The sequence below is a fragment of the Balaenoptera acutorostrata genome, chromosome 1 (genome assembly GCF_949987535.1).
Source record: "Balaenoptera acutorostrata chromosome 1, mBalAcu1.1, whole genome shotgun sequence".
In the NCBI taxonomy this organism is placed as follows: domain Eukaryota; kingdom Metazoa; phylum Chordata; class Mammalia; order Artiodactyla; family Balaenopteridae; genus Balaenoptera; species Balaenoptera acutorostrata.
Window position 1 is genome coordinate 171,239,149 of NC_080064.1, and position 25,437 is coordinate 171,264,585.

Below are 25,437 nucleotides of genomic sequence, written 5' to 3' on the forward strand. Positions count from 1 at the left end.
ATAGGGATGCACATTATTTTCCTTCGTACAGACAGCTTAAATAAAGCACTATGTCAATCTGCTACTTCTCTGTTTATTGTTGTTGGATGTGGTTCTGTAATCTCAGAAAATTAAATATTCTTCTTTTCTAAAAAAAAGATTAATAGCGTCACCTGGTATTAACCCGTTCTATATAAAATGTGACAGGAAAGTATGTAAATTTCTTGTAGCTCAAAACACACACAAGATTTATTTTATTACTTCAATAAAATGGCAGTAATGCAACTGTACAAACTTTGATGAAGGGCTGCTTCCAAAGGGGGGGATGCTGACTTCCCAACAATGGGTTTAGGAGAGATCTGTGAAGCTGGAGATGATAGAATAGGTATTTTTTGAGATTTGTTAAGCCCCTAATAGTCCTCACACCAGGTGGTTTGGACCCAGAATTCTTAAGGAATGTAGCTCATCAGTAATGTCTTCCTGATAATGTGTTGCGCTGCATACTTCCTTTCTTAGAGTATATTTTTAAAACGTCATGGCAAATTAACCAAGTGAAACGTGGGTAATAGATGGGTAGGATGGTTGGACTACAGTCTGATTTACCTAGGGTCATTTTTCTGATTTTACCTCATAAACCTATATACTATCGTAGAAACTTGGCTTTGCTCCTGTGACTAAGCCAGATAGAGGAACAGCTTTGGGACCAAAGTTGGTCAAGCATGTATGTGTATGTCACACAGCCAAACTGGAGGGCATTCTCACACGTGCTCTTCTCTCAAAACCACTGGGGTTGACAGATCCAGGAGGCTAACATAAAGTGACCTCTATAATTCTTTAAAGGTGCTATTTTTAGAATATTGTGTAATTTATTTACTGTTCCTGAAACAGAATTAGGGACAATTAATATATCTTATGTGACAACCTTTATGTCTAGCACACTTGATGAAATCAAAAAAACTTCTGAATCTGAATAGAAGTTCTATTCTTTCAGGCTTGACCCTTGTGCATGCTCAAGAGACTCAATGGTCTCTGCGGGTGTGTCATCCCACCGCCTCCAGAGCCTAATCCACATCCCTCTGAGAGGCCGTGATGAGGAGGAGGAGGAGGAGGGTGTGATGTGATGATGATGGCAGATCTGTGCCAGGGAGAACAGCCTGCGGTCAGGGACCTGTCCCCACTGCAGCCTTGCCCTTAGTGTTCCACTGTCATCCTCAAGGACAACACAACACTTTCAGTGCCCATTTTTATTACTTTGAAGCACTTGAGGGCTTAATTGTGTATAGTAGAGATACTATGTTAAACTAAAATGATGATCTGTGTACAGATGTTTGATAGAACTCTAAGTAAATTTTGTAATTTCACTGAGTACATTTTTAGGCTCCTCTCAATTACTGCATACTGAAGAAGACACATGACAACACCAAGCCAAAGATGCTTTTTGTCTGTTTTTGTTGTTAACAGAGTGGAGAGGATAATGCCTAGTGCTTCCTGGTGTCTTCTGATTGTGCACAAATTAGCAGGATGATAAATAATGGAGTCTTGTGGGATGTTGATTAAAAGCAAATAAAGTTGAAGGATAATATATATAGATCTCACCAAGAGGGAAAGAAACATGAATGGCAGGAAGAAAGGTTTGGTCCTTAATACCCTTTAGCCTAGTTAAAATATGTGCCTTTTTTTGGTGTGTTTTTTTCATCACTATAAGATAAAAAGGAAACATTTCAAGTCTTCAAAAAATTCATTTATTGAAATTCACATGTGTAACAGAGCATACAAATGAGCAGATATAAAAACATAATAACTTCGAGCCTTTTCTGAAAACATACACCAGGAGGTCTCCTCATCTAGTGTCAGACTTCAGCTCCAGCCCATCCATCCTGCAGGGACCGCTCGGCAGCGAATGTGGCGGTGACCACGCAGCCCGCCGCAGTCTAAGGTGGGGTCCACTGGGAAGGTCGCGGTGCATTGTGGCATCTTACGTATAAATCAGATGAATGTAAATATCTCTTTGTAAATCATTTATTTCACTGTTTCATCCAGGTCAGCAATCAGATTGTGGCATGCTGGGTAACTGGAAAAAATGATAATAAAAAGTAAGTTTAAATAGATCATGTTCTTCAATGTGATTTGTCTTCTCACTGGTTTAGTTAACCTCTAAGTTTTTGTAGAGAGTTCTTATGCAAAAAATGTAGAAATTGTACGTAACCAATTGTATGAAAAGTTTGTAGGAATATAAGGTGAACTCTTTTAATGCTTTAAATCTGAAAACAAGCTATATTCCAGATCTCTGCGTGTCTCTTAAATAAGGGTGGTCTGATGACAGGACACAGCTAAAGGGCCATCTCTTGCCCCGTGGACAGGAGAAAGGAGACACTGATTCGTGCCAGAATCTGTTTACTGAAAATTGCTCAGACATTACAGTGAGTAAAGCTAGACAAAAAAACAGGATGTGGATAGACCAAGTGTCCCTAAGAAATTCCTGGTGAAATGATAACAAGCTAACACCTCCAAATGTTTAGATGCAGACAATGTGTTTTAACATATATAAAGGCATTTTCACATGGAAACCACCTACCACATGCTGGAAGAGGGAATTTAGTGTATGTCGTCTCCTAGTTTTAAACAGGAATAAATGTTTCAAAACTAGCTCATGAAAATTGGGTTGAGGGAGTCGCAAGTTAGGAAAGTACTGAATACTGCTGCCTGCCCTAGCGGATGCGTCTGTTCAAAGTAGTCTAACCCACGTCAGGAAGTGGTGTCAGAAACCACTGGAAATAGTGACATTGCACAGGACATTTCTCGAGTACCTACTGTGTACTGTGTGGGAAGATGACTAAGACACGGTCTTTGCCCTCCAGGAGTGTGAAGTCACTAAGATGGTAGGGACTAGTCAGAGGGCTAGAATGATAACTACCAAATCCCAGTTTTCACTTCAAGAGATGAATTGGAATGTAATGCAGGGACACGGGCCCCCATCTGGTCTCTGGCTGGGTGAGAATCATCTTCAAGAGAAACAAGTGGGCTCTGCACTCCCCAACAGAGATTTCCTGAACTAGAGAGGGCTCTTGTCTACCCAACTTAAGCCACGATTACTTGTGGAGGATTTCCAAGACAGGACAACGAGTGATCAGCGTGTCCAAGGTCAGAGTTTGCACGAAAAAAATATGAAAATCAGCCTGTTATCTTTTTTAAAAAATGAGGAAACGTTTACATTTCAAGTAGATTTCCCAGTGCATGTGAGACACTCATGACTTTTTAGTGAGCAATTCTGTGGGTTTCGACACAGGGCAATTAGAGTATGGTGTGCAGCCCCTGCTCTCAGACAGTGGGGGGCCCCGGGCGTGGTGAGGAAGTGAGTGGTGTCTGTGTGCATCTCTCTGGGGGTTTGGGAGGTGGATAGACCCTCTTCCGTGGCGCCCATGGGGCTCCTGGAGCAGCACAAGGAAGCCAGGGAGCCCCAGGGCCCTGCCACTGCAGAAAGGGCGCCCCCTGTCTTCAGAGGCTGCCGCCAGCTCCATTTGCCCATCAAACACAGGATCTCCAAGAGCTGATTTGCCTTCCGGTCCTGACTGAACTCATCCAGTGAATGACTGGCTTGAATGACCCTCCCGTCCCACAGGCAGGCAGGCTGCCTGCCCACCGGGTGCTCTGGAAATGGTGGCTTACTGTCTAACTTTAGAGACTCGAGGGCGTCTTTGAATACGAGAATAAACATAAACTGCAATAGGCACGTTTCAAAAAAAAAAAATTTAACTGAACTTGAGGTAGAAAAGACACATACCTGTAACATGCACAACACAGAACAGGAAAGACCTGAAGTAGAAGGGAAATGTACTGTGGGATTTTTTTCAAACCAAGCTCCAGGAAACGGGCAGTTCTCACATGAGTCTTCGCGGTTCCCGCCAGGAACTGCCCATCGCCCGGCCCATTCCCTGCTGGCACTTGCCCAGGGGTCAGCCCACATTTCTCTCCCGGGCTCCGTCGGTTTTCTCTTTCATTTGGTTTTGGTGCAAAGCCCTGCATTCCTCCTCACTTTCATATCACAGTACTTACTGTTCACTGCCCGACCCGTCGTGAGCATTCAGCAGATGTGACTGAATGAATCATGTACCCTGTTATGTCCCTGTCTTCCTGCTAAACAGCTCTCGGTGTCACCCTTGGATGTCTGGATGTTTAGTAAAGAATGTTTCTCAGTTCTTCCCCTTAGGCAGGGAGCATGTCCAGAGAGACAGAATCTTTAGTCACTGCCAAAATCTGGCTCGTCTGCCATCACTTCTTAGGGACATTAGCTATGCCTATTTCCAGAAGGCTGGTTCACTGCCCACACCAGTGTGGACACCGTGAGGTCAGGCTGTAAGGGAGACGAGGGTGTGTGTGCCGATGGGACACAGCGGTGTGAACCGTGGCTTGAGCCCTCAGCCACCATGTTCCCGTCCCTGGACCATCACACCTGTCACCAAGGCCCCTTGCTGTGGACCCCCCTGGGTGGTGTGGCCACTTCTGCAGGTGTCAGTGGCTGCCCTCCAGATTGAGGAGGGCTGAGAGCACACTGGCAGCTGGTCTTCTGAAGTGCTGTCCACAGACGATATAAATGCTCCCCAACTGCAAGCCCGCTATCAGTGACCCGTTTTCTTTGTTCTCGTTTTAGACCCTAACAGAGCCTTCTCTCCACAAACCCTGACTTGTGTGTCTAATTTGTTTCCGAACTTTAAATTCAGAGTTTAAAAAACGAGTCTCTCTGGGTGACCTGAGTTGTTCCCCAAGCAACCACACTGCAGGGTCCAGCCGCACCTTCTCTGCGGCTTTGTTCCCAAGCCTGCAGCCCAGGGACGTCACAGCACCAGCTAGGCCCTACGCATACGGATGCTCACAGTTCGGCCTGCCCCGTGTCTCCATCAGCTGTCTCTTCTCTGTGCATCTCCACCCGGCCTCTTAGCAGCCCCTCCCAATGGAACATCCCTCCTTCTTGCTCTTTCCCTTGCTCATTTGTACGTTTTCCGTCTCTATGTGGCCAAGTGAAAAAAAAAAAAAAAAAAAAAAAAAGGACCTGTTCCTCATACCTCTGTCAGAAAAGCATCTATTTTTAACTCAAGAAAGAAGATAGAATCCCTCCCCCAACCTCTATCTGGGGCATTTCAAAGCTTGGCCCTCAGCTCCAGGGAAGCCACCAGTACCCTCCTCCATGTGTCCCCACTTTGGGAGCCAGGCCACTGCTCTGCGGCTCTCTCAGCTGGGGCCCAGCTCCAGGCTGCTGCCCCGGGGGAGAGGGGCCTCCCTCCCCCTTCCATGCAGCCCACGGCCCAGGGGATGAATACCAGCCTCTCTGGAAGTTCATTTCCCTGCCCATTCATTTGCCAGTTCTAGTCACTAAACTCCTCTGGGCCTGATTTTTCCATCTGTGCAAAAAGGATGCTAAATGATTTCTCCAAGGGGCCCTTTCAAGCCTCCAGCGATCTCAGTGCTACCCTGCTGGACGGTCATCTCTTCTGGGCCCTGTAATGCAGAGAGCTCCGTTTTAAAAGGAAGCTGGTTCTATTACCATTTTTTTTTAACCAGAAACTGAGCGATGTGGAAGCGAAAAACTTACCTGAAGTGGGTCCAGAACTGAGATTTGAACCCAGGCAGTTTGACCTCAAAGTCCAGGCTCTTTTTAATGCTATTCCAACCAGCTTAGTGAAAGAGCAACCGTGTTTGATATTTGTGGGATTAAGTAGGAATCAGATATATCAGGCAACCCGGAATAAATCAGCCATGTGACCTATGGGTGGTCACCAATTTGTCCTCACCAGTCCCCTGCAGAACTTTGTGGAAACGTGGCCTCAGACATGACCACTGACCTGTTAAGAAGGCAGTTCTCCACCCAGCACGGGGCTCAAGGTCGCGAACTGCAGGTCAGGAGAGGCCTGCCTATGCCCCACACGAGTCACCGGAGCTCTGGCTGAGCTGTGTACCCCTCCGGCCAGCACAGCTGCCAAACGGGCAGGAGTTCACGGCAAGGTCGCCACCACAGATCCTCGATTTATTCTTCCCTCCTCCCGGCTGCCTGGCTGGGTCTCTGACAATGAAAGCTCTGTGGGAGGCAGAGTTCAGGCTCCATTTTCCCTGGACTCTGGGGCCTGGCTTTGCTGCCTCTGGGCTCCAACATCGGAAGAGAACTACAGAAGCCAGAAAAACACAACGGTAGAGGCAGGAAAGACTTCCTTGCAGAAAGAAAGTGAGGACAATGACGCTTTAGCTTCCTGGAAAGCAGCAGCTCGATCTGGACTCGGGACTTGCCACGTTGGGGGATGCAGGGAGCCCTGTGCACAGACAGGAGCGGTCAGAGCCGGAGGCCACGCACGCCCAGGGGCGGGACTGCTGTGCCGGCTTCTCCCCAGGGCACACTCCGGCACGGGGGCTCCTTCCACAACCCTCGGGATCCCCAGCGTGTCATCTTCCAGCTTTCTTGAATCTCATGAGTCACAAGCACTTCCCCTGCACATGGGCAGGGGTCTGTGCTTTATACGCACCATGTTTCCATGGTAAATAGATTTTAAGAATTCCCAAAGGACAGACAGTGTCACCAACAGCAGAGAGTGGAGCCTCTGGCTGCCTCATGTTTGAAAGCGTTAAAAATAAAGACAACATTGACATTTGGGGTTGTAATGTGACGGAATTACAGTCTTTTAAAGGCAAGAACCACTTATCTACACTACATGTAATATTCAGTGTTTTGTTCACTTGTCTAATTGGATTAAAATATTTAGCTCCCTTTAAAATCTTGATTGTGAATTTATATTGCAAAATGTAATGTCTGACTTGGGAAGCAATAAGTGGAGCAAATGTATCTGAAGCAATGTAAAATTCAATTTATTTTTCTTCCATGAGTCTTATTCTGAAATTATTCACTCTTGGACAAAGTGAACTAACTGTTAACGAAGAGCAAGTCTGGCTTAAATGAAGCTGTACGCACTTTTCAATATCAATTGCACACAGGGCCTTTAGTTACAAAAAGAAAAAAAGTTAAACTACGCTATTTGAGTTTGAGGAAGCTTCTCTGAGGGTCGCCAGACCCCAGGTTAGAAATGCCGCGCCAGGGGTCTTACGTCATTCTTTAACAACCCTCAGGCAGCAGGGAGTTAATGACATTTTCGCTGCATATGTTCAAGTTTATTTAAAAAAATATGCAAGTCACTTCGGTTGACAGTGTCTTGTACACAGTTTTGAAAGAATCAGGGCAAACTTTAACAGAGTCAGTTTTTATTTGAAAAATATTTTCTGGGAATGTATCAGTGTTTATTTTTGAGACTGACAATTCGGGTGAAAATCAGGATAAAAACAAAAAAACAACAATTTGGTTGAAATCAAATTGTTTGTTTTCATCTATTTAGAATTCTTTCCAAAAAATCTTGGTTCAGGAGGAGGCTTTTTAATTTATTTTATTCAGTGTATCTGCTGTTCTATTCAAGCACCATCTGTCTTGCAGGTAGCTAGCTTCGTGGGAGCGCCGACGTAACTGGGTGAAGCCCTCAGGGCTCCAGGAAGGACCACCACAGACTCTGTGGTCACCTCCAAGTCCCAGCTGGGCGACCCTACAGCTCAGTCTGCAGGCGCCCGCAGGAGCTGCGCGGCCCTCACTGGAGCTCACAGTTCTGAAGCCTCCCCCTCCCTTTCCTTCAGGTCACAAATGGGCCTTTCCTCCCTTCGTCATCATCTGTGTCTTTGTTTCTTGTGCGTGTTTTCAGCTTTCTTCATGAATCCTTTGGCGGAACGAGGTAATCTCCATGATTTTGAACATAATCACGTATGTCTGCTGGATCCATGCACAAGTTTAAATCAAATTAGAAAGAAAATTCACTGCCAAAAATGCTCAAAAGTCATAGGGCCAACTGATTAATCACCAATAAGTCGGTTTCAGATGCTGTTTTCTAAACTGTAAAAGTGATGCATCTGAAGGGACTAAAAAGGCATCCCTCCCCAGACTGAACACCGAGGACGGAATCAAACAGCCTGTTGGGACAGAGTCTATCAGAAAATGCAAATCAGCTGAAACCTTATCCATCACCAAATAAATATACAAGTAAAATAATCTTGATGTAAACGACAGTCCTCTAAGTGGACAGATAATTTCCATTCTTTCCCATCTCTCGGATGCGATCCTCCCCGAGAAAAGACTCTAAGTTCCTCACCAGCTGCCGCCACCCATCCTGGCCAGATGTTAAGAGCCCCAGGCGCTGGGTCACAGACCTCTGACCCCGCTCCCAGCTGTCAGGCCTTACCAAGACTCCCCTGGGGCCCCATAGGTTCTGCATCCTGGACACCACCCCTCAAGTCCCCACCCCCCAACAACCACTGTCACTCCCACGGCCCAGTCCTCCACTCCTGTCCCTGAAGAGAACAGAGGAGAATCATGTTTGGAGTAAGACTGGGTTAGTGTTTTCATGTCTCTATTTCGCTACAAGAACTAACATAGCAATTCATGATGTTTCAAAAGCTGTCTCCCAGAAGTGTTTTCCCCAGGAGTGAAGCGGGAGATTCATAAAGCCAGTGTTTTTAATCAGTCCTAAACTAAGAACAAGTCAGAAGAGCAGCCTTGAACTTGGCGATCAGCAAACTGATCTACGTCCACTGGGTCGGCCACAAGGCCAGCCCGACTCTCGCCAGCAGCGTTTCAGGGGAGACGGGAATTCTCATGGCCAAAGAATGTCACAGGGGCAGTTAGGACGTTGAGCAGCACCCCCCGGCCAGGCATGTTGTTGTGCATGTTTCAGAAGTTAAGCAGAAACAATTTAGAATAATAAAGCCTCCTAAACAGGCTAGATGTTTCCTGTCAGAGGCCACTGGCCAACCCGAGCTTGTCATCTGCTTCAGGGCCCAGGGCTCAGGCACAGGAGCAAATTGGAGGGATGTGACTCAGCTTCAGAGCAGCTGCCCAGGCCAGAAAATATCCATTCTCTTTTGAGAATCCAGTGGATAGAGATTTTTAGAGTTTGACGTGCAAAATTATTATGCTTAATTCATCCAGGCTGGGAAAATGGAAGCCTTTAGCTAAACCATCCTGAAACCAGAGACAAGCCAGAGGACTCTCTCCAGGAGAAGGGTGGGTGTGGAGTGGATGTGGCCGGTCACTCTGGAACCCTCGGGAGGCAGCACCCTCCAAATACCTGCCGGGGTCAAATGGCAGCCTCAAGGGCTCCCTGGAAACTAAATTCAGAGTTCAAGTTTATTCCACGGCAGAAACAGATCTAACGTCGCACTTGGGCGCAAAGAGTGGGCCTTTGGTTTAGAGAGTAGAGAGCTTGCCTGGGTTCCTGCCTCCTCTTTGAATGCTAGTATTTGCTACTGAAAGCCAACATTTTCTCTACCAAGCTTCTTTTGTCATGTTCACATTAAAATAATTCCAAATGCAATATCTGAATCTGAAAGATCCCTTTAGAGATGAGCCAGATGGGCCAGTCTCAGATAGCATAGGATGGTCAAATCCTTTCTGTTGCTTCAGGCAAGGGAAAAAAGACCTGCTCATTTTTCTGAAGAATTTTGAGGTTTTTAGGGTTTTTTTTTTAATGCATTTTACAAAAATGTTGCAATCCATTTGGCAATTATCAGGTTTTTAAAGCCCTGGAAGAGGTTTCTAAGCATTGATGATCCATGTTAAGATCTAAGTGGGCTGTCAGGTAGGCAGATGGGGAGTTAAAAGGCAAACCCCACAGGATAATGATCTGGTCCAGAACGGAGAAGAAACTGCCACATGCTCAGAGCTTGTATAGAAGACTCTCCACAACCCAAGTTCTGAAGTCGTTCTCAGCTCTTGGAGGCCAGGAGCCCCACTGATGCTGAGTCCCGCCAGCTGTCTTGGAGACCCGATGGCCCCAACCTTTGGCTGGCATCACCCAGGGCCCCCCTCAAGGACCTGCCCAGACAGCTGAGTGCTGGTCGAGGTCTGGCCGCACAGGTACAGGATGAGGTGGCTGCACACGCTGGAGGAGCCGGGTGAGAGCTGTGAACATCGTTCCATGGCTGTTGGTCCCACAGGATCTCTGCCCAACCTGTGCTTCTCCCAGGACCTTCCCCAGTTTGGGGAGGAGAGAGGAAAAGAAAAACCCTGATATTTCTTTGGCCTGTAATATATATGCAAGACAACCTGCCATGCACCTCGCAGCTGCCCTCATTTAACACTTCCAATCTCCCTTTGAGTTAGGCTGGTGTGGTACCCACTATGCAGATGTGGAAACTGAGGCTTAGAAGAGACTTCAATGACTTGTTCAGGGCCTAGGGATGACGATGCATTCTGGAATCATTCTCTGTTCTTTCTGCCTCCCAACACTTTCAGAGGCTCTCAAACCCTACTGTCTTCACTGAATTACCCAAACAGCTCGTTAAAATGCAGATTCCTGGGCCCCTCTCCCAGAGATGCCATCTTGGTGTGTGTGAGAAGCCCTGGAACCCATGTTCCTTTATTTATATGTTATATGATGCTTATACAAGCATACCAGATACCTGTGTGACTGTAGGGCGTGTGGCTTGTGCACCACCCTTCCCTGCGAGCAGCCTCAGAGGCCCTGGGAGGGGACAGTGCAGGTGTGTCTCCGTCCCCCGGCTGAGCTCAATGACTGGCTCCTGGGGATGCTCATTTACTATCTGTGGAACAAATGAGGGCTTTTGCAGAGGGGTTTGGTGGGCTGAGTGGGAAAAATCACTCAGAGGATAGTGGCTCCTCGATATCTGTTTGGGCACATGGTCACTTTGAAAAAAGAATGAGACAATTTCTCATCATTTTCATTTCCTGATGCATTTTTCCCATTAATCATTCCAAGCACTTCTTGCACGGCGTCCCCCAGGCACTCATGGAGCACCTGGGAGCAATCCTAATTAGAGGCTGAGGCCTCGGCCAGCCCATGGACCACCTCATTATCCTAACAAACTGCTTGATGGGGTAAAAAGCCCAGCCTCTCTGACAGGAAGAGAAGCAATTTAGGGGGGAAAAAAGGTTTCATTCCCTACACCAAACTCACCTGGACACTCTTTCCCCCATTATCCCTGCTGGTGGCCCCAGACCTAACCTGAACAGGCAAAGTCTGTTAAGGAGTGAGACTTAGGCTCCACTTTCAGTGTCCCTACTTGCTAGCTGTATGCGCTTGTTTGAGCCTCAGCTTCCCCATCTGTGAGATGGGGATAATCAATCTTGCAGGCTTGTTCAAGAGTAATGAGAGTTAATGCATGTTATCTATGGAACACTGCCACACCCTCCGCAAGCACTCCAAACCCTAGCTCAATTATCAGCCAGCTGATTTAAAGCGAGACTCCTACGTTCCATTCACAGGCACTCCCCTGATTGGGAGCGCCTCTTTCCTCCACCAATTCAAACATACGCATCCCCCAGGGGCAGTTCAAAGCCGACCTCCTCCAGAAAGGCTCCTGACCACCGCAGCCCGCCCCACTCTCCCGCCTCCTGCACTCCTCAGCGGTGGTGCCTACACGCTGCTGCTCGGCACTCCGTGTGGCTTGGTGCTTCACTGTGGGTCTGTCCTCCCGTACGAACTTTAGCTCGCTAAAGCGGGCAGGTCCAGGGCCCGCACTTCTGCGTCCTCCACTGTGCCCAGCACAGTCTTCAAGATCTCCCTCCCAGCTTATTCGCTAACCAATGTGACCCCCCCGGGGATTTTAGCCTGGTAAGACGCAGCTCTGTAAAAGGAACAAGGAAGAGACCACGTGTACCCCGGTGCGTTCTCTGGTGGGCGAGGCGCCCTGCACAGTACCTGGGATCTCAGACGTCCCACCTCTTCAGACGGGCTGTCTCTCCAGCAGAAGCCGGTTCTGCTTGCTGAGGAGCTGCACCAGCTGCTGGGCTGTGGCCTGGCTGTGCTTGTCTAGTTGCTTTAGCCTGGAGAAAAATCCACCGCAGAATTAGGGATGGGTTCTGAAAACTGGGGGCAGTAGGCCTCAGAGAGCTGGGGAGCAGAGACTTCAGCCCTTTCCCTGCGTTCCAGCGCTCTGTGTGTCGGAGGGAAGCCCCTGACACTGAACTACGAGCTGGAAGTCAGGGTGACCCCGAAGTGAGGCCCTTGGACGTACTCCTTAAGGTGAATGGAAGTGTGTCAGATACGAAGGGCAATTGGGAGTCTTTTCGGTGACCTGTCAGTGAGGGAGCACACAGATAAAACTGAAGAAAAACTCAAACCTTAAACTCCCAGAGGTCAAAGATGAGGGGCCTAAATGCCTCCATTGTTCAGCTGGAAACGTCTCTGGCAGGCTGGAGCAGACAGCCGGTCCCGGCTGGGGAAGTGGGCGAGGGAAGGCGGAAACACTGAACTAAGGGTTTTCCATTATTAATCACTCAGTCAATCACGAGCTCCGGCATCGCTGACCAGATGTCTTTAAAGATCCTAAATTTGTCATTCTGCTGATGGGCTCTCCTCTCCAGACTTGCTAATTCACTATTATCCTCATTTGTCCACAGACGGCTTCCTACAACCAGTAGCACACTCTCCCATGGAAATGTAGGCCTTGGATTAAATTTAGACTTGAACAACTACCCAGAACTGTTCCGGAAAGAAGTTGGGTATGTCATATGCCCTTCCTCACAGTCCTCAAAAAGCACCAACAGTGAAATTAAGTTGTCTTTTCACAGGAAAAGGATTTTAAAAGCTCAAGATGCCTTACAAACTTCAGGCTACATGTCCTGCATTGAGTCAGAAACTGCGAAGATGGCTCTGCAGACCCTGGGCTCAGCCTGCCCTCAGTTCGAGCTCTCCTGCGGCCCCGTTTCCGGCGGGCTCTGAGCACAACTAAACATCTGCGAGGACAGACGTTCGGGACTTAGGTAGGGGTGGGCAGACTTGTTTACTAAAATGATGCAGCACCCGGAGGCAGGTAAAACTAAAACTGCACCCTGGGAAACCCAACAGTGGCCTAGTGCTTTACTCACGCTCTCCTCAGGTTCCTCCGCCAGGGGGCAACCCTCCCCATTTCCCAGATGGCACCTACCGCCTGCCCCACCCCCTTCTCGAGCGCCAGTGGGTTTTGCAGGAGGTTGTTCAAGCTGCCCCAGAAGGCACACTTACTGCACCCCAGTCTGCAGCCCTATCCTCTCCGCCAAACACTCTGTGCTCCGGGTTTTCAGTCACACCTGGTTTTCTACAACCGCTCCTTCGAGGTGTCCCACATTGCAAGGGTGAGAGGCGGGAACTGGAAATACCTGAGGCAGGGGTCTAGCAGGCGCTGCGCATGCTCCCCAGGTAGGAGCCTGCTCTGACCACGCCCATAGGTCTATGCCCCGCCCACTGCCCCTGCTGTTTCTGGAGAGAGCAAGGACCAAAGACAGTCTTTTTTTTGTTTTTTTTTTTATACAGCAGTTTCTTATTAGTTTTCTATTTTATACCTATTAGTGTATACATGTCAATCGCAATCTCCCAATTCATCCCACCACCACCCCCCCAGCCCCGTTTTCCCCCCTTGGTCTCCATATGTTTGCTCTCTACATCTGTATCCCTATTTCTGCCTTGCAAACCGGTTCATCTGTAGCATTTTTCTAGATTCCACATATATGTGTTATTATGCGATATTTGTTTTCCTCATTCTGACTTAACTTCACTCCATATGACAGACTCTAGGTCCATCCACCTCACTACAAATGACCCAATTTTGTTCCTTTTTATGGCTGAGTAATATTCCATTGTATACATATACCACTTCTTCTCTATCCATTTGTCAGTCGATGGGCATTTACGTTGCTTCCATGTCCTAGCTATTGTAAATAGCGCTGCAATGAACACTGCAGTGCATGTCTACTTTTGAATTATGGTGTTCTCAGGGTATATGCCCAGTAGTGGGGTTGCTGGGTCATATGGTAATTCTATTTTTAGTTTTTTAAGGAACCTCCATACTGTTCTCCATAGTGGCTGTATCCATTTACATTCCCACCAACCGTGCAAGAGGGTTCCCTTTTCTCCACACTCTCTCCAGCATTTGTTGTTTGTGGATTTTCTAATGATGCCCATTCTAACTGGTGTGAGGTGATACCTCATTGTAATTTTGATTTGCATTTCTCTAATAATTAGTGATGTTGAGCAGCTTTTCATGTGCCTCTTGGCCATCTGTATGTCTTCTTTGGAGAAATGTCTATTTAGGTCTTCTGCCAAATTTTTTTTTTTTTAACATCTTTATTGGAGTTTAATTGCTTTACAATGGTGTGTTAGTTTCTGCTGTATAACAAAGTGAACCAGCTATACATATACATATATCCTCATATCTCCTCCCTCTTGCATCTCCCTCCCACCCTCCCTATCCTACTCCTCTAGGTGGACACAAAGCTCCGAGCTGATCTCCCTGTGCTATGCGGCTGATTCCCACCAGCTATCTATTTTACATTAGGTACTGTATATATGTCCATGCCACTCTCTCACTTCGTCCCAGCTTCCCCTTCCCCCTCCCCGTGTCCTCAAGTCCATTCTCTACGTCTGCGTCTTTATTCCTGCCAAGGCAGTCTTATTTCCTGTGTTTGTAGCTACTTGAGACCAGGTTCAGGGTCTCCCTTGCCCTGAGCCTGGGTTGCAGTCTGGCCCCGCCCAGGCTCCCGATTCCCTGGATCAGGCTGGGGCAGAACCCAACCAACAGCAAGGATCTTCCATCCAAGTGGGAGCACTTTCCTGCTTCCGTACTGTATAAATTACATTACCTACCCTCCCACCCACCCACCCCACCCCCCCGCCTTGCCCCCATTGCCCTCCTTCTGATATTGGAGGAGAGAAAAAAAAAGTTTCCTCTGGTGAAGCCTTGGCATTGCAGCTTTGGGAAGCCCAATCTGCCCCCACTGCCATCCATCATGCTGTTATGTGGAGCAATTTTTCCTGAGAGCACAGTCTCAAAACCACCCCACTGGTATCAGACCAAACTGAAGTTTTCCTCCACTGAATCCTCAGCGTGGAGAGGCTGGGAGAAGCAATGACATCCCAGGGAGCAGAGAAGCCAGGCCAGCCAGCTAGGGGCAGGGGGACATTCTGCCCAGGCTGACCCGCTCATCTGAGCAGCGACTGCTGTCCAGCACTGGAGTGGGTACCTTTGAAGACACACAGGTGTTGAGAACAGACTTTTTCCTTGAGAAGCAAACAGTCTAATGCTTTGCTGTTTAAACCAGACAGGCAAAAACACCCTCATTAGCAGCTGAGCTCTCTAGACCATCAGGCGTAGGTGGCTTTCCCCCTCCAGCCAAGTCTTGGGTGTAGAGAGAGCCACAGGCTAAGAGCTACTGAGGTAGCAGCCCACTGACTTCAAGTTTGCTTGAAACAAATGAAACAGAAACATGTGATAAGTAGGTGACACCATCACGGCTTAAAGTCAAGAAGGCGCCAGGAGTGGTCATCCTCCACGTGGTCCCGTGCCCTGCGGATGGATCAGTGAGATAACGTCCCTGCTGACTGATGGGTTTAGTGTGTGTTTTTGGGCTCCTGAAAAGAGTGGCTGCCGGATTCAGGGCTCTGGGCTAAGCCAAAGCCTGTTCTCCCAGCACAAACAGCCGGCCATGGGCTGGCCGCACCGCTCACCGCCAGAAGTGGGGTCACTTCCTGCCTAGATCCTCCTCCCATGGAGCCCTCAGAACCTAGATGAGGCTCAGCTGGTGGTGTTCTGCAAAATGTGGGCCTTGGAACCCTGCAGCAGATACCCAGGAGCCCAGGCCCCGCCCAGACCAGATTAATCAAGTCCCCGGGTGTGAGCCCCACATCAGCAGCGAACCCGGGTTTTCTTGCAGAAGCACCACTGATATAAGGAGTTAAGACCCTTGGGAAAGTCCTGCCTTCCCTCCAGGAGGCTGAAGTCTCACTAGCTTCACAGCTGAAGAGCCAAGGATGGCTTCCCTCCGATTCAACTTGAACTCCAAGCAGTCCCTCTAAGGAGTGTTTTTTCTCCCTTTAAAAAATATGCTCCTTCCTTTTTCAGAGTCAGCCTCTATTGTGTCACTTGATTGCAGCAATAAAGTCAATCACAAGCTCAGAAACACAACAACAAACCCAAACTCACATTTGTTAAAAAAAAAAAAAGCAAACAAACTACAACCCAGGTTTTACATAAAATGGACTTTGTTACGGAAATATATTTCAGTGGTAGCTCTCTCAAGGCCTATTTTGAATATTAGGAAAACAGATTTTTTTTTTAATTAAAAAGTTATTTTTTGTAACAGTCTTCCCCAAACACTGTACAACCCAGCCTACGCTATTCATGAATGCTTTATTACCATCAGCTAAAAGAGATTTCTTGGGGTGTCCTATTGACACATACGCTGTCTTTTATTTTCCGTGGTGGTTACTGCTCTCATTTTTGTTGTGCTTCTAAGTTCAAGTCTTCAGCCAACCATAGCTGCAGCTGCCACCACTGACAAGAGCTAACATTTACTGAGCCTCTGAGCTTATTCCTCCATTAAAACTCACTACAATCCTAAGACGTATGGCTAGGATTATCATCCCATTTTACAGATGAGAAAACTGAAACCGACAGGTTCAATTAACTTGCACAAAGTCACACAAGGAATAAGTGGTAGAGCGTGGAGGCAAAGCTAGGCCGAGTACAGGTGTTCTTAACCACCGTTAACGGTTGGTTAATTCACTGAGTTAGTTACCTCAGCAAACCAACCAACTCTTGGTAAACAGTTCTCATGATGTCAAGAATTACAAAAGATCACTTCCCTTAGGGGGTTCCCAGCCAATTAAGGGGACAAAAAGGGTGCTGCACTGAGGGTACCACCAAGGCATTAAACCACAGGGTCAATACGGTAAGTGCCAGGACCAGGAAGGCTTGTGCCTACCTAGGAAATGGATCACCATCATCTACTAAGTGCTTACTATGTGCTAAGTGCTTATCATTTATTAACTTTTTAGTGCTCATGACAATTCCATGAAGCCGGAACTGTTGTTATCCCCACTTTAAGGATGAGGAAACTGAGGCATAGACAGGATATATGACTAGTCCAAGGTCACTCGGCTGGAAATTTGGGATGTGAAAAGACGAACGGGTGTTGGTCTGGCAGGGGCCAGGGCAGGGCCTTCCCACATGGGAGGTGGTACTGTAAAGGCAATGGTGTCTGGAAACTTTGAGCTGTGCAGTGTGGCTTGACCAGAGGCTGTGGGCTGCTTGGAGGGAGGTGATGCTGGACCCAGTAACGATTTGAGCCAAACTAACAATGGATGTTGTCCTTCAGACAACGGCACTGCCATTTACCAAGAGAGGATGGGAGGAGGGACAGGCCTGGGGTCAGGGTGAGGTACCTATGAGATGCCCACTCACCACCCCAGCAGTTATTCAGCTTGGGGCCTAGAAGCGTCTGGCTGGATCTCCAGCTGTGCCTCCCAAACCTGCCGAGAGGTAAGGCTGTGAACGTGCCAGGGAAGCCTGGCAGAGATTTTCAAGTTTGTTAAAATTACAGATACCCAGGCCCCCACCACCGACTGGCCCAAACCTCTGCTGCAGCGAGAATGAACATGGCCAGGCCCAGGACTTGGGGAGGAGCCGCCTGTCAAGGCTGGCAGAGGGCACGGAGCCAGAAGACACTGCTGGATGACGGGAGGGAGGATGCAGGCCGGGAGAGGAGAGAGGCTTGCAGGAGGAGCAGGGCAGCTTGTGAGTGTCCGCCTGCCCTTCAGCAGGGAACTGTGGCAGAAGCTGACCACAGGGGCGGGAGAGGGGAGACCATCCTAGAGAGCGGCTTGTCTGAGCGCAAGGCGGCAGGAGGGTGTGCTGAGGCCGGAGAGGCTTGAGCCGCTGGGCAGGGCGCCCTGGAGGAGGGAAGAGAAATCCTCAGAGCTGGGCTTCCAGAGGCAGGAGGCACCTGGGCAGCAGGCAGGCCCTTCTCGCAGAGGCAGAGGGGGGCAGGCGAGGTGAGCCTGAGCCTGAGAGGCCTCCGGCTCAGCAGCCTCCTTATTCTGCCCCAGGCAGAGGCCACGAGACAGGAGTTACTCTGAAGGATGAGGGAGCGGGCCAGGGGCAGTGTCTCCTGAAGGGGTGCCTTTTCAGGTGGACACTGGCATCCCGACCTGCCCTCCCGATGATCTCACCCCCTTCTCCGAGCCCTGCAAAGCCTGGGTCAGTGGGCCCCAGACACCCTTTGGCTCCTTCCATCCACAAGCTGGCGGCCCCCCTCTGCCTGGAACGTGACTCCTCCTAACTCACAGGGCTGGAAACTACTGGTTTTCAATGTTCAGGTCTCAGCATAAATGTCCTTCTGAGAGGAAGCAATTTCTTGTTCTGTTTGGGCCCTTTGTTTTGAGCCTCTTCCTGAACAAGGCGTGAAGTAACTGAAGGAGAGAGCGGGGCTGCCCCCAGGGCCCTGTGGAGGGGCCTTTCAGACAGCAGCCACTCCTGCAAGGAGGAGCCCAGCCGACAGCCTGCCAAGCACACAGAGGTGCTGCACAGCAGGAAAGAGAGTGGAATCATCAGCTTTCAGACTTCAATCCCTAATTGGGATGCTCCTTTCCCAAGGCCTGTACCTCATCTCCGGAACGGGCACGTGTTCCATCCTCTCCCAGAGACCCCCAGGACACGCTCACTGTCTGCACCGTGCTGTCCCGGCGCCCAGGGGAGCTGTGGCTAGGCCGGACCCCTCAGGGGCAGGAGGCCATCCCTTCCTGCGAAGCCCCGGTGCTCCCCTGTCCTCACAGGGCACGGCGGTCACAGGAAGGACACTTCCAGGCTACTCTGCACCCAGGCTGGGGTCACCATCCCGATCAGGGCCCATTTCCTTAAGGACCTGCCACCACTGGGCAGATTGGGGCCCCTCAGAGGAGAAGCGCTGCTGCATAGCAAGGGCTCACCTGTGCAAAGGCTCCCTGGGAATGGACAGGCGGGCAGGGGCAGCAGTTACAATGGGAACAAGCAGGCCCAGGTTTCCAAAGCCCAGGTTGCAGATACAACTAAAGGAGACTGGAATGTGGGCTGGGCCCAGGTACATCTCTATTGGCCCAGCAGAGATGCTCTCTGCCACACCCCGCGTGCACAATCACAACCAACTTTTTTTTTTTTTTTTAAATATGCACGACTTTAAGATAAGATGGAGCAAGTGGTGAAATACAAAACAACTTTATGGAGCTGAGTGGGCTGGGAAAAATATCTTATGCAAAACAGAAGCAGTGCAAGCTGCCAGCTCTGGTCCTATGCTTCAGACACTCATTTGCTATGAATACTGTGAAAGCAAGTGAATACATATATTTAAATTTTTGTATGTTGTATGTGATACATACAAAATATATGCAGTGTCTAAATAAGTTATGAGGCATAATAATCAAATGAACACTTGTGAACTCGGTGCCAGGGCTGTGGGACCCCTCCCTATGTATTTTCTCCAGCCCAGCCCCCTACTTACCCCGGAGGTGGCCAGTAACCTCATGCATATGTGGTTTTTGACCAGAGGTTTTAGTTTCACTCAACATTTAACCTGGGAGCTCCCTACAAACTACCGTGGGTGGTTTTCTTGTTTGCTTGATTGTTTTTGGTGGCGATCGTGGTAAAATGTCTTTTGTCCTGCAATGTTTTCAGACTAGAGCCCCTTCTCAGCTAAGTGTTTTCAAAATGCTCAGACCCACAATTTCCCTGGAAGAGGGGCTTCCTCATGTAAGTGAAGAACACTTTTCAGCTAACAAACATGTGAATTTCAAAGGTGCACGTACTGTGACTGTAAAATGTGCACTCAGTTCTCTACTATTCCCAGTAGAGTACTCTAAAATTTACTGAGCATTTACTAAAGGCCAGGGAGTATTGTAGGCAGTAACTAAATTAATGCTCATAACAATACTACACAGTAGGTATTTTTATCATCTGCATTTTGTGCATAAGAAAAGCCGGGCACAGAGAAGTTAGTCATTTGCCCAAGTTCAGACAACCAGAAGGGGTTAACAAGCCCGGATTGACCAGCCACAGATGGCGTGCTCCTCCTTCTGTGCCCTTCTCACGTGGGTGGGACCGCCCCTAGTCGCCTGTCTCGGACTCTTCCTTGCCTCTTCCCTCTCTGTCCACATCGATTCTGTAGATCAGCCCCTAAACCTTCTAAACCCCTCCACAGCTTGTTCTATCCCACGCATCGCACCAGAACACCCATCTACACTTACTACAGTCATTGCTGGTCTGCCTCCCCCACTGAACAATGAATACGCTTAAGGACAGGAATGGGATCTTGTTCAGCTTTCCATCTCCAGCACTTAGCAAGGCGCTGGACAAATGGTGTCAGAAAGAGCAAACCACTTACCAGTGGACAATATTTATACCAAATGTAATACCTGTAATTTCATCTATAGTGTAAGTACATTTTAATATTTAATAACCTTGTTCCCGAAAGAACATAACATATAAATCAAATAATTTTAAGTATGCTATTGAAATCTGTCACTTAATTAAAAGAATCCTAGAACAGATGAATGAGTGCTGGACTTGGAAACAGGAGACATGGGTTCAAAATCCTATCACAAACTACCTATTTTACTTGGGCAAGAGGCTTGATCTCTCTCAATCTCAGGTTCTCCACTTCTAAAATTGAGCAAAGAATACCTCCTGACCTCCTGAATCAGAAACCCTGGGGGGGGGGGTGTGTAGCCAAGCAGTATGTGCTTTAATAAGCCCTCTGGGTGATTCTGATGAATTCTCAAGTTTAAGAACCACTGGTATGCTATAACTCACAGTATCAATCACATACAAAATGAGTTCTTCTGGAGAAGAATGTATTTTGCGTGGCTCCAATTTTGATAATCAAAACAGCCAACTGTCTAAATGAAAACTATCCTAGTCTACTCCTAAGTTTTGGTGTCAGTCATAAAAACTTAAGCAAATTGTGTGATCACTTTGAATCTCAGTTTCCTCACATGTGAAATGACAGGATAAGCTAGAAGTGGATCAGCAAACTTCACACCACAGGCCAAATCCAGCCTGGTCCACTGTCTGTTGTTGTACAATCTGCAAGTTAAGAATGTTTTTTACATTTTTAAATGATTGGAAAAAAATCAAAAGGAAAACAGTATTTTGTGATGTGAACATTCTCTGACATTCAACTTTCAGTGCCCCTAAATAAACTTTCATTGAAACATAGCCATGCTCGTGCACTGGCGTATTGTCTACGGCTGCTTTCGCACAGTTAACAGCGGAGTTGGGGAGCTGCAACAGAGACCATATGGCCACAGAGCCTAAAACATTTATTACTTGACCCTTTAGAAAAAAAAGTTTGCCAGCCCCTGAACTAGAAGATGACTAAGTTCTCTTTGAACTCCAAACTTCTACAATACTATGACTTTATAGAATTTTACTGTGTTCCTATCCTCAAATACCGCCAGCTATCTAGTCATAACAGTACACCTAGGTTGCCCAAGTCGAAGTTTTGAAAACCCAATTACCCTAATTACTACTGCTCTAGGTAATTAATTTGGTGAATAAGCCATATTAAAGTTGTACACTTTGTTCCAATGCTTAAAAATTGCTGCCACATTTTATGAAATTCCGTCTCATTAACGTGGCCATACAGATCAGCTAGAATAAGCCATGTGCTCGGAAATCTGGAACACATTCTAGCCAGCTATCCTCACTTAGAAAATTAAGGCAGTTTCACTAGCTGGTTTGCTGTTTAAATATCCTCTGCCCAAATCTACCCTTTTCAATAATGATTTCAATGCAGGAATTCATTCTAAGGGTCCTGCAATTCTAGGGAGAGTTTACATTTCCAGTAAAGACAATTTACATTCCTGTACTGCCCCTTTAATTTTTCATTCTCTCAAATTTCCAATGAGCCTTGGCTGCCTGTGGAGTACAGCAGGGGGCAGCTTAGGGCAGCAATGGGGAAAAGACCCCTGCTCTTCTCTTCAAAAGGGTCAGGTCCTGTTAGACATGCTAGAGGCAACTTAGAGGTCATTCAGTCCTGCCCATTATGGTGAATCTGGGCCCCAGAGAGTACAAGTGATCTGTCCAAGGTCCCACAGACTGTCTAGAGTAAATCTAGGACTGAAACCCATGTCTCTTGACTCCAGATCTAGTGCTCTGCAGCATTTCAAAATCCTTTTTTTAAAAGGCCGTGACTTCTATTCCATACTAAAAAATAAGGACCTTGAGAAAGGTGACACACTGGGCAACGTACTGGGAAATGGTTGACCCATTTCCCCAAAAAGGCTGGGGAAAAAGGAGGCAATCCCTAGCTCAGTGCTTTTCTACCTCTCTCCGTGAAGAGCACCGGTTTGGGTTTTTTTTATTGTTCTTTTTTAACTTCCACTCTGTTGCAGACTGATAGTTTTGTGAAGTACAATAAAAATGCTGTTGCACTGTCTAATTGCTATAAAAGTTTCTAAGCACTTTCAATCTCTGTTCTTACCTTGTCACCGACCAGTTTGAGGACTCCTTGGTCTGGGAACCACAGACTGGTGTTGGCATGAAGGGTGCAGGAACCAGAGGCCAGAAGCTCCAAAACCAGCTTGGAAAACTCTCTGGCGGCGGCTCAGGCGCCACAGGACTCTGGGCGAGCCTGAGGCAAGGGAGGGCCCCGGCGGTGGCACCCTGGAGTCCCTGACAAGGTCGCTGGCTCTCTGCTGGACCAACAACTGCTTAAAACACAGCTGACTCTGGAAACGAGGCACAGTTTCCCCTCAGATCATTTAGGAACATCTGCTGCGTAGCTACCTTGCAGTCTTAAAAGAGCATGTGCTATCTGACCCGGCTGAGCTTGTAATTCCCTTGGAGGGCTGGGCATGAATAAAGGATCCGCACCACGAAAACAGTGGGGACAGGAGCTGACATGGCAAGAATCTTAGACTCTGAAGGACGTAGGAGACCATTTGCCTTAAGCCTCAGATACCCTTAAGCAGTTCTTTGTAAAACAAAAGCAGAGTCATGGTGAGCACAGCCCCAGTGTGCAAAGAAAAACAGGACAGAGGAATGAAAACTGCTGAAAATCATAATCTTTGCAGAGTAGAATCCAGGCCACTTAGAAGTTCTAGGAGAAAAACCCACATCACCTCTCCTGCCACACCCGGCCTAAACCTAAGCCCGAGCACTCTCTTTTCAAAAATTAGTTATTTGGAAATAATTTCATACTTATAAAAAGTTGGTCACAGAGGTGTGATGAAGTGAGAGTGAGCCCACAGCAGCTAAGGAACCAGACTCAGTCACCACGGCGCATTTACTGACACACATTTAATTAGGTTTTAATAAAAGTAATTTGATAACTACTCCTGGTCATCCACTATAGAACTGTCAGTGCTGAAAGCTTTTTCATTTAGCTTCTCTTCCATCTATACTGAGGCAGCCTCCCCGCTGACCCTTGTCAAAGAACCCCATCTGCTGGTTGCCAGGGTAACTGAAGGCAACCAATTGAGCTGAACAGAGTGACTCAGAAATAAAACCTGCAGCCAAAGGAATTCTGCTAAGAGTAATAAATCATGTAGTAAAAGGGGATCCTCCACACAGTGATGAGTGTTGGGATAATATGATGGCATAACTCTTCCAGCTAGAAGGGTCCATGGCAGATCAGAGTGAGTAGGCCTGCCAGAGGGCTCATGTGGTTGCTAGCGGGCTCAAACAGCAGAGAAGTCCGATCCTGCCCACTTACGCGCCATCGTGGGGGAGAAGGAAGCAGCTAAATCAGTTGTTTAACGTTTGGGCTGCGAAATTCTGAATTTTAAGAAGTGGCAAGAGAACCAGTCCGGGCTTCCAACACTCCTTACTCTATTTTTTTAAAGTACCACAAGTAAACAAAACGCCCCACGTAGCCCAGGAAACTACTGTGGGCTTGAGGAAGGTGGCAAAGAGAACACTGAGACTGCTTTGGAATAAAAATGTCTAGCCCCATCTCTTTGTCATCAATCAACTTTTAGGTGCTCCAAGCAGAAGTCGTCTATGTGCGCAAAATATGCAGTCCTTGAGATAGCAAGGGAGACAGGATTCATCTCAGAGGGTTGGGAGTATCACCATGGGATGGTCTCAGAGAGGGTCAGGGCTCTGAATAAGAAAGACAGACAAGAAGGGGAAAACGAGGCCTTCGGGGGGCTGCTCTGGGTGACAAGAGGCAGCACGTTGCAGGCCCCTGGCAGTGGGCTCAGTGTCGTACCGGAGTCCCTCACAGCACAGGACTCCGTTCCCAGTCCTGACCCCCACTCCTGGTGAGCGCCCGCTGTGCAGACTAGGAATCCCTACAGGCAGTAGTGCCCAGATTTTAAGAAGAAAAAACCCCGGACGTGCTAAATCATCCATCCAGCGTTTAATCTGTATATGGCCGTTCCTTAGTGCTTGTGATGGGAGAGGCAAGGTTAAGGGCAGTAGAAACAACTGCCCTGATAGCCAATTACCATAGGGGATGAGGCAGCAGGGGTGGTGTGCTGGGGGATGAGGGGTGGTGGTCAGGGCAGCCTTACCCTGCAGCGCCACTCCTCTTAGGTTGCACCCCACCCTTCTAAGAGGTGTACAGGCAGGAGGATGCTGAACATCTTCCCAGCCCCTGACCCACAGAGCCATGGGAGGACCCTGTAACCTAAGTCACCCCCAGAGATAATTTCCTGCTTTAGAAAAGAGCAACTGCCAAACAGAAGGTAGGTTTCCCCCCCCATCCTAGATGCCACCAGTGAAAGGATTCATCTTAAGAGTTTTAGTGAGACTCCGTAGACGGCGGCGTCAGGAGCAGCTGTGCACGCCCAGGACGAGCCTTTTCCGGCGCCCCGCTTGTCCAAAGAGCCCACCAAGCAAAGCACTCCCGGGCCACTGCGCGTCCGGGAGCCGCCAGCCCGGCCCCCACCCAGCGCTGGGCGATTGTGCCTCTGCGGGTTGAAGCGTCGGCGGGGCTCCACGTGCGCCTCTAGCGCCCACACCTGCGCTTGGCCCCCTCCGGGCGCCCGCGGCTGGCAGGGCGGCCTCGCGCTCCAGCTCCCGCCACCGCCGCCGCCGCGGGCCCCGCCCGGCCCCGCGTGCCGTCCTCCTCGCGGCTCGGCTCGGCCCGGCCCCGGGATGGTGGGGGCCGCAGGCTCCGGCGGGCGGGCGGGCGGGCGGGCCGCGGGCCGGGGGCGGGGGGGGGAGGGGCTGGTGCCCGGCATCTGGCTCCGGAGGCTCCGCGGGGGCTCGCAGGGCCTCTGGACTGCGGCAGAAGGAGAGGATTAAACTGAGATGGCAGTTGAAGGAAGGAGATGGATGAAAGCTTCATTAACTCCAAGCTCACGTCCCAGTTTCTTTCCCCTGAGAAGCAGTGTGAAAAAAGTTTGGTTTCCTTGTGATGGGAAAGTGCTGCGTGATGGTGTTTGCTTTTCTTACCTTTTAGTTCCTTATTTGTGAACAACAACAAAAAATTAAGCATGATCAAAAAATTAAGTTTGTTGATCATGGAGGACTCCAATTTTAATTAAACAAACAGGAAAAAAATTTTGCTAATAGAGAGGCTGAAGAAATATTACAACCCATTTTAATATCTCTGTTAGTGATTAAGCTTCTCACGTGACTTAATTGAAACTGGCGAATATGTTAAGAACTCAAAAGAAATGAAAATTA

At 48.4% G+C, this 25,437-nt stretch overlaps 1 protein-coding gene across 3 annotated transcripts in view; it reads right to left on the reverse strand.

Moving 5' to 3' along the window:
• Positions 1–1,529: 1,529 nt before the first annotated feature.
• The window catches only part of SDCCAG8 (SHH signaling and ciliogenesis regulator SDCCAG8), a 261,877-nt gene continuing 237,969 nt past the window's right edge, over positions 1,530–25,437 (reverse strand). The window contains exons 17-18 of one of the 3 annotated variants that reach the window (XM_007182438.3): positions 11,715–11,839; positions 1,530–2,050 (exon numbers count right to left, since the gene is read on the reverse strand). In XM_007182438.3, the coding sequence (XP_007182500.2) occupies positions 11,740–11,839 (100 nt within the window). In that variant the 3' untranslated portion in view covers positions 1,530–2,050; positions 11,715–11,739. Of the gene's footprint in view, positions 2,051–8,325; positions 10,023–11,714; positions 11,840–25,437 lie in introns of those variants that run through there. The other 2 variants (XM_028166594.2, XR_009008858.1) reach the window with 2 other exon arrangements.